The sequence below is a fragment of the Mustela nivalis genome (genome assembly GCF_964662115.1).
Source record: "Mustela nivalis genome assembly, chromosome: 5".
Lineage (NCBI taxonomy): Eukaryota > Metazoa > Chordata > Mammalia > Carnivora > Mustelidae > Mustela > Mustela nivalis.
The window spans coordinates 52277535-52290840 of record NC_139024.1 but is presented as its reverse complement, the minus strand read 5'-3'; the positions used below and the strand labels follow the sequence as shown (position 1 = coordinate 52290840).

Genomic DNA, 13306 nt, shown 5'->3' with positions numbered 1-13306 from the left:
CTCATACTTTTGTATCCTTTCAAAGGATCCTGTAGTCAGTCTTAATTCTGTTTTCTTCAGAATTCTGTTTGCACAGGATGATTGCTTAGCCTTGCAGATGTTGGTCCATTAGTCATTGTCATTGACCACTGTGGTTGGAGATGGGATGTTTGCTTTACTGAGTTTGGAAGAGTAAATTCAGGGTTCAAATTTGGCAGTGGGTGACAAGACTAAGTGAATAAAAAGACACTGGAGAAGATAGGGCATTAGAATTAGAACTGCGGGTGGCAGACTCTGTTTTGCTTTTTCTTTTTTCTAAACTTTCTTTAATGAAATAATTAGAAAAAATAAAGTAGCTTATTATGTACACTGCAATTACCCACACATTCGAACTTAAAATAACCTAACTTTTCTCCATTTTATCTTTTATGCCAGAATTAAATTAATATGACAACTAACAAGTTAGCTTACATCTCAATAACATTTGCTAAATTTAAACAATAAAGACATGCTAGACTTTTAATAAAAATTTCTAACTCAGAGAATTGATTTTGTAACCAGCCCTATTTCTAATATTCAAAAGCATTCTCAGCTACATCTGTGGGTGTCTTTCAAAATGTATAAAGAAGGGCTACTAATTGCGTATTTGTAAGTATACTAAATATATATTTAAATATTTATACTAAATATATCTACATTTCAGGGACATGTCCTCAATCTGAAGTTTCCTAGGCCTGAATATCTAAATAAAGAGATACATGATACTATCAATTCTCAATGGATACAGTTCATATATATGGAAGAGTAGTGATTCCTGAAAATATCTTTAATCTTACACTTGAATATGGAAAGTGATCATTTTCACTTGTAATTGCAGACTCATAGACTAAATTAAACTGAACAGAAAGGAATTTGAGATTGTTTAATCTAGTGATCTTTATAATGTGGTCCCCTAATCAGCAGCGTTGTGTATCACATGGGAACTTACTAAAAATGCAAATTTTCAGGTGCACTCCAGACCCTCTGAATCAGAAACTCTAGGGGTGGGGTAGAGCAATCTGTATAACAAGCCTTTCCAAGTGATTTTGATGCCACACTTTCAAAGTTGGAATTATGTGCTCCAATAGAGATTAGCTGAAATTCACACACACACAAAATAAAACAATGGACTGGTCTTAAAATCCTAAATCAGATTGATTAAAAGACATCTTTTCCATAACTCCACCTTGTTACCCATTCTATATGTATATTAGCTTTCTATGGCTGCTGTAATAAAATAGCACTAATTTAGCAACTTAACAAAAATGTATTATCTTACAGTTTTACAAGGTCAGAGGTCCAACTCATTATTTTCTTGAGCTAAAATCAAGATGCTTGCTCTGCTTTCTTTAAGTTCAAAGGCAAAATCCGTTTCCTTGCCTTTTCTGGAAACTGGCTTCCAGAGGCCACCCATATTCCTTGACTTCTGGCACCTTTTCCCATCCTCAAAGGCAGTGTACATGTATTTTTAAATCAGAGATTATTTTTTAAAACTGCATTTTGTAGTCTGTACAAATGAGTCCAGTCACCCACATCTATTATCTACACGCCTCAGTATTATACTGTCACTGGCACAGACTCTATGTCATAGAGCATCACAACCAGATCATTCAATATACTCAAATAACACAAATAAAGTATAATAAATTACATTCATTATATTATTTTTGCAAAATTAGGAAAGATTATTCATTTTAGGATAAGATGTTAACAGAAGCTTTAAAGGGAAAGGTTTTCGGCTTATGCCTTAGCTAACAGGACAATTAAACTAATTACAACAGTTCATTCCTCAAAGATCGCACAGAATCATGGTTCTTCTGCATCGTCTTAGCTGTTGAATTTTCAGACACACAGGGATTTTTGTTTTTTAAAGAGGGATAGTGAGGGATTTAAGAAAAATGTTCGCTTAGAGGACTACACACCTAATTGAGTTTTGGTGGTGAAACTAAGCATAACTTCTTTCCTTTTCTGTATTGTGGATTTTCATTAAAGAATGTCTTATTTTTATAATTTTAAAAAGCCAAAGGAAAAAGGAAAAGAAGGAAAAGCAAACGTGATATAATCACCTGCAATTAATTATAAGGCCTGACTTTGTAAGGTAGGGAATGGTTTTTGAAATCTTAGGCACATACAACAGCATTTTTTTTTTTTACATTGTCATCCAAAATGTACTGTAGAATCTACCTTGATATATTATTTCGATAACCTTTTAAAAAATATAGGGGGACCAAGAGTCATTTTCTGAACATGTGATTACACTACTCCACTATAGCTTCTCTCTTCAGTTGGCTATGGTTTAAATTCTAAGACCTGGTCAAAGAAAGGAACTTTTAACATTTTTGAGGCAATTGTGGTGCCACAGAAACCAAACTGATCACCAGCCTGGCTTAGAAGCGCTCACACACCAAGTCTGCCATGGGGCCCTCGCGGTCGAGATTTTGGGCGAAACGTGTCCAGGCCGAGTCGGTGCCGCGCAGGGCCGGCCCTACGGAGAGCCAGAGCGGCGGGAGCCGCAAGTCGGCGTTCGGTGCGGCGCTGCAGACTGCTCTGCCCGCGAGCGGAGCCCGGGCTCCAGAGGGGGAGCGGCGCTGGGGGCGGCGGCGTCGGGGTGGGGGCGGGAGCCGGGCGGCAGCTCCAGCGCCCGTGGGGGAGGAGCGGCAGCGGCGGCTGGAGCTGCTGTGGAGACGGACGCGAGGCGGTGGCAGAGGAGACCCACCCCTGTCCACATGGACAGTCGCAAAGGCCTCCGCTGATGCATTCACGCCTGGGCGGGGTGGGCGGACGGCCGTAGCGGCGGCGACGGCTGCAGAGGGAGCAGAGGGCCTGGGGGCGCCTGACGGTCGCGAAAACCTAGCCGCCCCGGCGCGGCGGCTGCGGCCATTTTACGGCCCGGGACGAAGAGAGGTGTGTTTGTGGGCTCGCCTTCAGCCTCTCTTCCTGGGGCCCGCGGCTGGGGAGAGCGTCTCAGGCGGCCTGGGTCGGCGGTGGATGGGGAGTCGTGGGCCGAGAGGAACCGGGCCCGGGAAGCGCCGTCGCCGTCGCCGCCGCTCGCGTTCCCCCGGAGGGGCCTGAGGAGAAGCCCAGGCCGCGGGCCTCGCCACCCGCCAGCCCGCGGATAGGCCCAGGAGCGCCTGGCCTGCTTTTGTGTAGGCCCATCTGGACGTGGGAGCACCGCCCCCCTGACGGCCGAGTTCTAGGCCCGCAACCCTGCGGCGGCTACCCTCCGGCGGCGCGGCCCCTCATCCCGGCGACCGCGGCGGTGGTGTGGGCCATGGATTAAGAAGGAGGCGGCGTGGGAGGAGGAAGATGGCGGCTGGCAAGAGCGGTGGCAGCGCTGGGGAGATTACTTTTCTGGAAGGTATGTCTGTTTCTGCTCCTGCAGGGGGAGGGATGGGGAAATAGAGGAAAGTGTGGCCTCCTGGTCTCCGGGTATTCAGTTATTCGCATTGGGTGGGTGTGGGGGGGATGGGGGAGGTGGCAGAGGCACCGGGGGGCGGGGGCTGCTGGGGCGATGGCGGGGAGGGAATGTGCTGCGAGCGCGTTGGGTTCGAGTCCGCGGATGCGGGGGGCTTGGCCCGGGCACACAGAGCCGAGGGGGCGCAGGTGGATCCAGATACGAGCTGGAATTGGTGGGTGCCCTTTGAGAGTGCACGGGTTAAGTCTTTGACATTTTGAAATATTTTGGTGATGGCCTAAAGATGAGAGCAGATAGCGTTCCGATCTTGTTCGGTGTTCATGGAAAAAGTTAAAGATTGCTAAGGTCGGGTGAAATTGAGGGGCAGTTAGGTAGTTTTACTTGGGTATGTTTTATATACGCCCTCTGCTATTTTCTGTTTCGCAGAGCTTCAGGCTTCCTTCTGCAGCCAGTATTCCGATTAAGTCTGGCCATGTCTGATATTCTTACGAAATGTGTTTTGTTCAAGATATTTTATGAAATAGTTTATCTGAAAGTAGAGAAGGAGATTCACAATGTCAATTTGGGGACGGTCTCCAAAGCTAATAGACAAAGTTTGGGTGGTTCCATTTTTATTCACTTGTGAGGGAAAGTTAAACATTTGCTGTAGGTGGGACTAAGTAGTCTTAAGAAGGGCTGTATGTTATTGTTGTGAATGGTGGTAATGGGTGACAATATTGGTTCTTTGCCCATGTAAGTAAGGACCCCCTCACCCCCCACCCAAATACTCAATTCGTTGTGGTTGTGGACCAGGAACTTGAATGTTCATCACATTGCTGAATTTGACTATGGGTCCATTGTTTACACTATGGGTTCATTATTTAAATATAAAGTGAGTTCACAAATATGTTTAGAAAAATAAGTTTACTGGCCAGTGATTGTTAAAAAGGATTAACCACTCTGGATAATTTCACAAAGATAATTTTCATATACAGTATAAGCAGTATTTTTTTAAAAATAATTAATTAGAAATGTTTCTGGATTAAGAAAGTGTATTTTAATTGTGCTACAGGTATTCTATAAGAGGGTGTAGAGGAGTAGGTATTGCCTTGCTTACGGTTATTAACAGCACCTGGAACAGTACCTGGACCACAGAGGTCCTCAGTATTACGCTAATGAACCAATTGGGCCTAACAGATAGGGGCAGATAGAGAAAGAAAGCTTAATTTTCTTAATTCTTTCTTGAGTATAGCAAAGCAAAACCAAACAAAAAAACAAACTTAAAGGTGATGAGAGCTTTATGAGATTCTAATAAGAAGATGTGGAAAGCTTCTGTTTTTCTGGGTTTGTTTCATATTACCTCCGTTCTACCTCCATTCTTGTTTGACCAGAATAGATGACCTGTCAGAGACTGAGAGTGGTGCAGCTTGTGTTACAGGTGGTGCTCTGCTGTTGTTTTTTGTTTTGATATTGGAACCTCCAAAGATGGCTTGTTGATGGATACTTACTAATACATTCAGTATGCAGAAGATTGATTGTATTTTTGTACTGCAGTAAGTTTTGGACTTCTACAGTCTTCTGATTCAGTTTAAAAAATTTTTTTTCTAAGATTTTATTTATCTGAGAGAGAGCATGAGCAAGAGAGCAGTAGCAGAGGGAGCAGCTGAGGGAGAGGGAGAAGCAGACTCCCTCCCTGCTGAGCAGGGAGCCTGATGTGGACTTATCCCAGGATGCTGGGAATCATGCTCTGAGCTGAAGGCAGCTGGTAAACTGACTGAGCCAACCAGGCGCCCCTGATTCAGTTCATAATTTTGACTAGATGAACATAGGGAGGATGGAAAGAGCGTAAAAAAAAGCCAGCAAATAGGAAGCTGATGGTGAATTTTAAACTGTTGCTTTTAGTTGAGTCTAACTTAAGGGTCTAGGAATGTACAGTTACAATAAATTTTGAGTTTCACCATACTCCTTTAGCATTCTCATAAAGAAAGCAGACAGTAACTCGTTACAATATGAGCATAAGAGAAAGCAAGGATTTCAGTTTCTCATATCTGATTTTTATATATTGTACTGAGTCTTTCTAAATAAATGGAATGATTCTTGTATTTTTTTAAATTCTTTTCTTTATACTTTGAATAATAAAATACTTCACCGTAACTTGCCATACATTTTGTACTATACCATGCTTATGTTTTCAGAATATTTCCCCATAAGCCTTAGGATTTAATATTTAAACATCAATAGAGCATACTTTCCTTACTCTGGTAGACGTACTGAAAAAAACTGAAGTAGATTTTCATATACTCATCAGGTTTTTATAGCCACCTATTCTGTGCTAGGCATTGTACAAACAACATGGTATTCCCTTATACTGTATTATTTTTCATAATAGCACTTATCACTTGATAAATTTATGCTTTTCAATCCTACTAAAATATGACCTACTAAAATATGACCTCCATGAAAATAGTGACTTTGTCTTTTCACTATCATATTTCTTGCACTTGGAACGATTTGTTGTTAATAAAATAAACAAGATGATAGCAGTATGATACAGACTGGAAGAAATACACAGAGCAAATAAAGGAGTGGAAAAGCCATTTTACATAGTATTAAAATCAGGAAAGGCCCTTCTGAGGAGGTGACACCTTAATTCACCTTAATTTGGTAACACCTTAACTATGAGGTATTTCAGAGTATGGCCGAGAGGATGATGCCTGTAAAGTTTTGAGATGACACATGGTTCCATTTATGAAACAAAAAGGAGATCATTATGGCTGAAACAAAAAGGAGAGAGTGCTAAAAAAGAGAGGCAGCAGATCTATTTGCCAAGGTGATGATTTTTATTTTATTCTAAGAAATGGGAACTCATTGAAGAGTTTGGAGCCAAGGAGTGATTTATCTTTTTAAAAAAATCACTTTGTTCTGTGTACAATGAAGTAGAGAAGAGGAATAAAAAAAGCAGGGACATGAGTTAGAATATCGGAGTATTCTAAAATAGAGGGGTTAGAATAGATTAGTAGATAAAAAGTACTAGGAGAGGGCGCCTGGGTGGCTCAGTGGGTTAAAGCCTCTGCTTTCAGCCCAGGTCATGATCCCAGAGTCCTGGGATCAAGCTCTGCACTGGACTCTGCTCAGAGAAGCAGGAAGCCTGCTTCTCCCTCTCTCTCTGCCAGCCTCTCTGACTACTTGTGATGTCTGTCTGTCAAATAAATAAATAAAATCTTTAAAAAAAAAAAGTACTAGGAGGTAAAAAACCGTTCAGTTGTAAAATAATCACAGGTGAAAAGTACAGCATAGGGAATATGGTCAGTAATACTGTAATAATGTTATATGATAACAGATGGTGACTACCATTAGAGTAGTGAATAGTGAGTAATTATAGAATTATTAAATATGAATATATGAATATAGCATTGTGTAAAACCATCAGAGGGGTTTAGTTAGAATGGTAGCAGTGGAGCTTGGGGAACAGTGGTTAGACTGAAGATATGTTTGGATGTAGAGTTGACCTAACTTCTTGATGGATTGTATTTTGAGAATTTTGGTTGGTGTTGTGGGGTAATTCCATATACTGAAATAGAGTAGACTGGTGGAGGAATGAGAAGTTTATGCCTCTGCTTTGGTCAAATTAAGTTTGAGGTGCCTGTTTGTCATCCGTCTTCTAAATTGTGTTTTATTTCCTTATAACTAAGTAAAATATTAATTCTGTTTCCTTTTCTGACTTCATTAGGGAAAAGGAGACCTACTGGCTACTATTGTATTTAATTTTTTTAGTATAGTATCACACTAAAATTGTATGAATTTAGTTAGGCTACAACTTACATTGAACTTCTTTTTCTCTTCGTTTCTTTCTCTTCTATACATGTAAGGTTGACTCATACCCCTTTTCTACATTTGATAATAGGTTGGCAGTTTTTCTTTTCCTTCATTCATTCAGCAGGTATTTATTGAGCAACATTTAGAAACTAATCACACTACCATTCCTTTTTAACTCCTTAAGTAAGAATTTTTATTTCCTGGTATCCTCCCAGTTGAATTGATTTCGTGTACTCATGGGGGACAGTAGAGTAGAACATCCCTTAGTATGGCATTTTTCATTAGAAATGCAATGAGAACATGAACTCAGAAGCCAGAAGGCCAGGATTCAACATTTAGTTCTTACTTACTAGTTGTGTGATCTTGGATAGATTTCTTAACCTCTTTGTGTTTTTATATCTGTGAATCAAGGATAGTAATTATAATTACCTCATAAAGATGCCATGAACATTAAATGTATTATTGTATGTTTGATTCTTAGAACAATTCCAGGCATATAATCCCAAGCATTATGTGTTAGTTGGTATTATTATATTGATTTTCTTAGGGAAGAGAAGACTTCCTTTTCTTGCTTTCCTTCTCTTTCATATTGCCTTCATTTTTTTAAAATTTTTTATTTTTTATAAACATATATTTTTATCCCCAGGGGTACAGGTCTGTGAATCACCAGGTTTACACACTTCACAGCACTCACCAAAGCACATACGCTCCCCAATGTCCATAATCCTACCCCCTTCTCCCAAACCCCCTCCCCCCAGCAACCCTCAGTTTGTTTTGTGAGATTAAGAGTCACTTATGGTTTGTTTCCCTCCCAATCCCATCTTGTTTCATTTATTCTTCTCCTACCCACTTAAGCCCCCATGTTGCATCACCACTTCCTCATATCAGGGAGATCATATGATAGTTGTCTTTCTCTGCTTGACTTATTTCACTAAGCATGATACGCTCTAGTTCCATCCATGTTGTCGCAAATGGCAAGATTTCATTTCTTTTGATGGCTGCATAGTATTCCATTGTGTATATATACCACATCTTCTTGATCCATTCATCTGTTGATGGACATCTAGGTTCTTTCCATAGTTTGGCTATTGTGGACATTGCTGCTATAAACATTCGGGTGCACGTGCCCCTTTGGATCACGACGTTTGTATCTTTAGGGTAAATACCCAATAGTGCAATTGCTGGGTCATAGGGCAGTTCTATTTTCAACATTTTGAGGAACCTCCATGCTGTTTTTTGCCTTCATTTTTATTTGAATTCATTTTACTGTTTTTCTTTCAGTTACAACCTTCTCTTTCTGAGTATTAACTAATTGTTGTGGGGTTTTTAGATTTTTTTTTTTTTTTTTTACATTTTATTACCTTTTAAGTAATCTAGACACCCAGTATGGGGCTTGAACTCATAACCTGGAGATCAAGAGTTGTGTGCTCTACTGACTGAGCCAGCCAGTTGATTGCTCTTGATGTTGTAGGTTAACTGGTGTAGTCAGAGAGGCAAGAGGGAATGAAATTATATAGTCCACATGTCTACACTTCCATAAATTGATTGTTTCTGTTACCATTACTTAACTGTGTTGAGTATTTGAGGAAATCAAGAGTTGTAGAGGGGTTATGTAACCTAGAAGAAGTCAGTGGGAAAATCAGAACTGGAGCTCATGATTTGACTTATAGCCTAAACTTCCTTCAGCTTTTCTTTCCTTTTTTCCTTTTTCCCTCCCTTTTTTATCCCTTTGCTTTACCCTTTCTTCCTTCTGCCTACTTTTCCTTTGAGAAAAGGGCTAGACAAGAGAAGGAAAAATAATAGGAAATTATCAGTAATTGATGAAGCAGCACTCTAAAATGGTAAAAGCAGAAGTCCCAGATCTCTTAAGGCCCAACTTCAGAAATTACCCAGTCACTTCTGCCATATCTGTTGGCAAAACAGGTCACAGAATCAACCCCAAATTAGTGGGAGGGGAAGTGGACTATCATTCAGTGGGAAAAGTGGCAAAGAATTTGTAGTCCTCTTTAATCTACACAGGTACCTTTCCTCTCCCATTTACCTGGTTTTCTTTTTAAGATTTTATTTAGTTGTCAAAGAGAGAGAGGAGAGCACAAGCAGCAGGAACAGCAGGCAGAGGGAGAAGCAGGTCCTGCTGAGCAAGGAGCCCTAGGCAGGACATGATCCCAGGACCCTGGGGTCATGACCTGAGCTGAAGGCAGATGCTTGACAGCCACCCAGGCGTCCCTGGTATTTTTTTTTTTTTTTAATTCTTTCAACAAAGTTACTGTATTTCTTAAACTTGAAAATGACAGTTTTACAAGATCCAAAAGTTTCTGATATCTGGGCAATTTGGGAAGCTACAGAAAGACAGAACAAAGTTGGCCACACAATTTGTAATTTGTTTCACAGGTAAAAATAGCAACATAAACAGTTATTGGTTTAACTTTTCTTTGGTAAGGGGCTGATTGAAGAATTTCTGAATCCACGTAAGTGGAAATAAGAAAGGAGGAAGAATATTGAAACTTTTCTTTCCTTTTTTGTTCATTGAGTGATGTATGGGTCATGGGAGTTGTTATTGTAATCTTTCTCTTTGTCATTACCTAAACTCTTAGGAAGCATGGTCACATAATTTATATTAAAAATTAAACTAACACTATGTCAATATAAAACACAACAGTCTGTACAAAGTCAAAGACACAATATTAATGAGCACAATTACGACCCATCTAAGTTGTATATATTGCTGAGAATGATGCAGCGTGGATGGATGGTGATCTCTTACTCTGAACTGCAAATTATGGTTGCAAACATCAGCTAAAACAACAAAGAAAGGCAGAAAGTAAGTACAGAAGGTAGATAAGCTATGCACTATCCATTTGACACTAAAAATGGTGTTGCATCAGCTCCTACTTTTTGGGTTATCTTAGGTTTTGTACTTCACAGAATTTTCTGCATCCAGTCACCAAAAATTAGGACCTCTTGTCTCCTGAGGATACTGACTTTCAGTGCTAAAAGTGGGACAGTTCTAGGCAAATGGGGACATGTAGACACTGCCTTATTCCAAGTTAACAATAATTGCTCTGAGGCCATCTGAAGTTAAAGGTTTGATTAGTAATACAATAAATGATATTCTGATCTCGCCTTTGGAGGTGTTTTGCTATTTCAAATACATTTTATGTTTGGTTTTTAGTATGGTTGAGTTCCCTCCCCACCCCCACATTAACTATATTATAATCTTTGAAATAGAGCAGGGAGAAAAAAAAGCAGTACTGTGTCCAATAAATAGTAAATTCACTTCTTCATTTTCTGCAAAGATTAAAACCATTTTTTAGGACATAAAGAGCTAGAAATTCCTTGAGACTTTTTGTAGACAATGTAGTAACCGTGTTGTCTTTACAGATTCAAAAATCTGTAAACTTTCTACCCCACAACCTCCTATGTATGAATCTGCCACTAAATCTTGAAAACATGGTGAAGATACTACTTTGACTCTACCTCCATAAAAACAGTATCTTCCCTGCCTCCGTAACTCCTATGTTTGGATGAAATGGGATTCCAGGTATTTTTGTCATTTAATCATTTCTTTACCCTAGGTTGGTCTCCGCTATTATCATCATAGGGCATTTATCAAAGAATGATTTAGTTTTTTCCTAATAGCGGTTAAGTCTGAGAATATCAGCTTTTCCTTCACAGTTTCAGTACCAACTCTTGAGTCTCCTTTATCTTCACTATTTACAAGCTTTATCTGTTTCTAAAATTTACCCCCTAATTTAAGCTTACTGTGAAACTCTTTCAATTTTTTTCTTGTTGAATTCTGCATTTAATGTTCAGAATTAAAGTGTCATTGGTCCACTTCCCTGTATACTGCAGCCATCTCTTACTCTGATGATCTTCTCACCTTTCTTTGGAGCAGAAGGAACAATACGACAATCATTTCTGAGTTGTTAATGTCCTGGCTGTGCAATTTTGTGTACATTAGGCTTGAGATAACTGAGTTCTTAGAATTGTGTTTTCCGTGTTAAGGTAGAACCAACTGCATTACTTTGGGATAAGATACCACCACTTGATATTTCTGTTCTATAGAAGATTGGGGGCTTTCAGAAACACCAGCAGCACCAGACAGCTGCCTGATCATGACCTTGGACAAAACTAAGTATATGCTGGCATCCTGCCAAAAGATCCGTAGAAACGCACTGAATGGAATGAAGAAGTAGGTAGAGAAACCAAGAGAACTCCAAACAGTAACTGGATCCTGAGGCAAAGGATGTGTGGTTTTGGTGACTCCCAGAGAAGTTTAATTTCGTATCACTCCCATATTCAGACTTCATCTTGAAGTAGTACTGGATAATCTCTTGGTCTTCTGTGCAAAGTACAAATGTTTTATAGAGAGAATCACCTCAGCTGGGTGATTTTTCTGCTTCATGTAGCATCTGTGAGTGTTTTTCAGTGGTAGTTTGACTGGTCGGGAGGTTACAAGATGGCTTCGTTTAAATGTCTGACTCTGGTGGGTATTGAAAGGTAGTCTTTTGTCTCTCCATGTAGTGTAAAGGCCTGTTCACATTGTCTCTTCAGCAGGGTACTCAGACTTGTAACATGATTGGTCAGAGCTCCCAAGAGACTGCCTTGGAGAATCCTGACAGGTTCTTGAGGAAGACTGGGGCTATACTGCTATAGAATCACCTGAAATTGCTTTAATTGAGATTTTCTGACATTTGCATTTAATTCCTCTTTATTTATTTATTTTTTATTGTTCTTATACTTCTAAGTTTCAGAAATTCTATCATAGTGATCCTTTTAAAAATTTATACTATTTTTCATTATTTTTCTTAAAGATTTTTCTGAGAGAGAGAGAGCAACTGCATGCCTGTGAGTGGTGCATGGGGCAGAGGCAGAGGGAGAAACAGACTAGACTCCCTGCTGAGCAAGGAGCCTGATGCAGGAGTCAGTTCTAGGACTCCTGGAACATGACATGAACTGAAGACAAATACTTAACCACCTAAGCCACCAGGCACCCCTCTTATTTTTCCAACCTTATAGTGATAGTTTAAAAATTATTGGGAAATATTTCCTAAGAATACTTACTAGACTAAAGAAAACATTACCAGTACAGTTGAAGCTGGGGTGATCCCCATCCTTTTTGCATCCTCTACCTCCAGGGGTAACTATTGTCCTTGATTTGGTAGTTATCTTCCTCATGCAGTTCATTGTCTTTTACTCTTTTCTCTTTTTTAAAAAATTTATTTATTTATTATAAAGAATATACATGGGTGAGTGGGGGGAAAGGCTGAGCGAAAGGGAGAGAAAGAATCTCGAGCAGACACCAGGCTGAGTGTGGAGCCTGATGAGGAGCTCGATCTCACAACCTTATGATCATGACCAAAACAAAATCTGGAGTCAGACACTTAACTGACTGAGCCACCCAGGCACCCCATGTACTTTTTTATTCTTTATGTATGTATCTCTAGACCCTGTGTGTGTAAATTATTTTGCACGTCTTAGAACATTTTATGAATTACATTCTGTATTTTTTTACACCTTGCAGAAATTTTTCATTCTTACTGCATTGGTTGAGAGATTAATGTTATAAGAATTATTCTAGTACTTGCATTTTTTTTTAAATTTATTTGACAGAGAGATCACAAGTAGGCAGAGAGGCATGCAGAGAAAGAGGGGGAAGCAGGCTCCCTGCTGAGCACAGAGCCTGATGTGGGGCTCGATCCCAGGACCCTGAGCTCACAACCTGAGCCGAAGGTAGAGGCTTTAACCCACTGAGCCACCAAGGTGCTCCTCTAGTACTTCCATATTCATTGCCATTTAGGATTTCCTAATATGAATATACTACAGCTTATACATTCCTGTTTGTGGAAATTTAGGTTGTATCCATCTTTTTACTATTACATTGCTACTGTGTATACTGTCATGTGTTTCATATTGCTACTGTGAAATCTTTTTACTTTTACTTGTGTGTGCGTGTGTGTGCGCGCGCGCGCGCGTGTGTGTGTGTGTGTGTGTGTGTGTGTGTCTAGGGCAGAGGTCACCAAACTTTTACTGTAAAAGGCCAGATAGTAAATATTTTACACTTTGCAATCTGAATTT

At 39.9% G+C, this 13306-nt stretch overlaps 2 protein-coding genes across 10 annotated transcripts in view; one reads left to right on the top strand and one right to left on the bottom strand.

The window, feature by feature from the left end:
- Positions 1-2478, bottom strand: part of FILIP1 (filamin A interacting protein 1) — a 272425-nt gene extending 269947 nt beyond the window's left edge. Inside the window, exon 1 of the mRNA XM_082730273.1 lies at positions 2424-2478. The gene's annotated coding sequence lies outside the window, so the exon portion shown is untranslated. The remainder of the gene's footprint in view (positions 1-2423) is intronic.
- Positions 2479-3243: 765 nt separating this feature from the next.
- Positions 3244-13306, top strand: part of SENP6 (SUMO specific peptidase 6) — a 117743-nt gene continuing 107680 nt past the window's right edge. For all 9 annotated transcript variants that reach the window (XM_082730283.1, XM_082730280.1, XM_082730277.1 and 6 more), the window contains exon 1: positions 3244-3376. In XM_082730283.1, the coding sequence (XP_082586409.1) occupies positions 3325-3376 (52 nt within the window). In that variant the 5' untranslated portion in view covers positions 3244-3324. The remainder of the gene's footprint in view (positions 3377-13306) is intronic.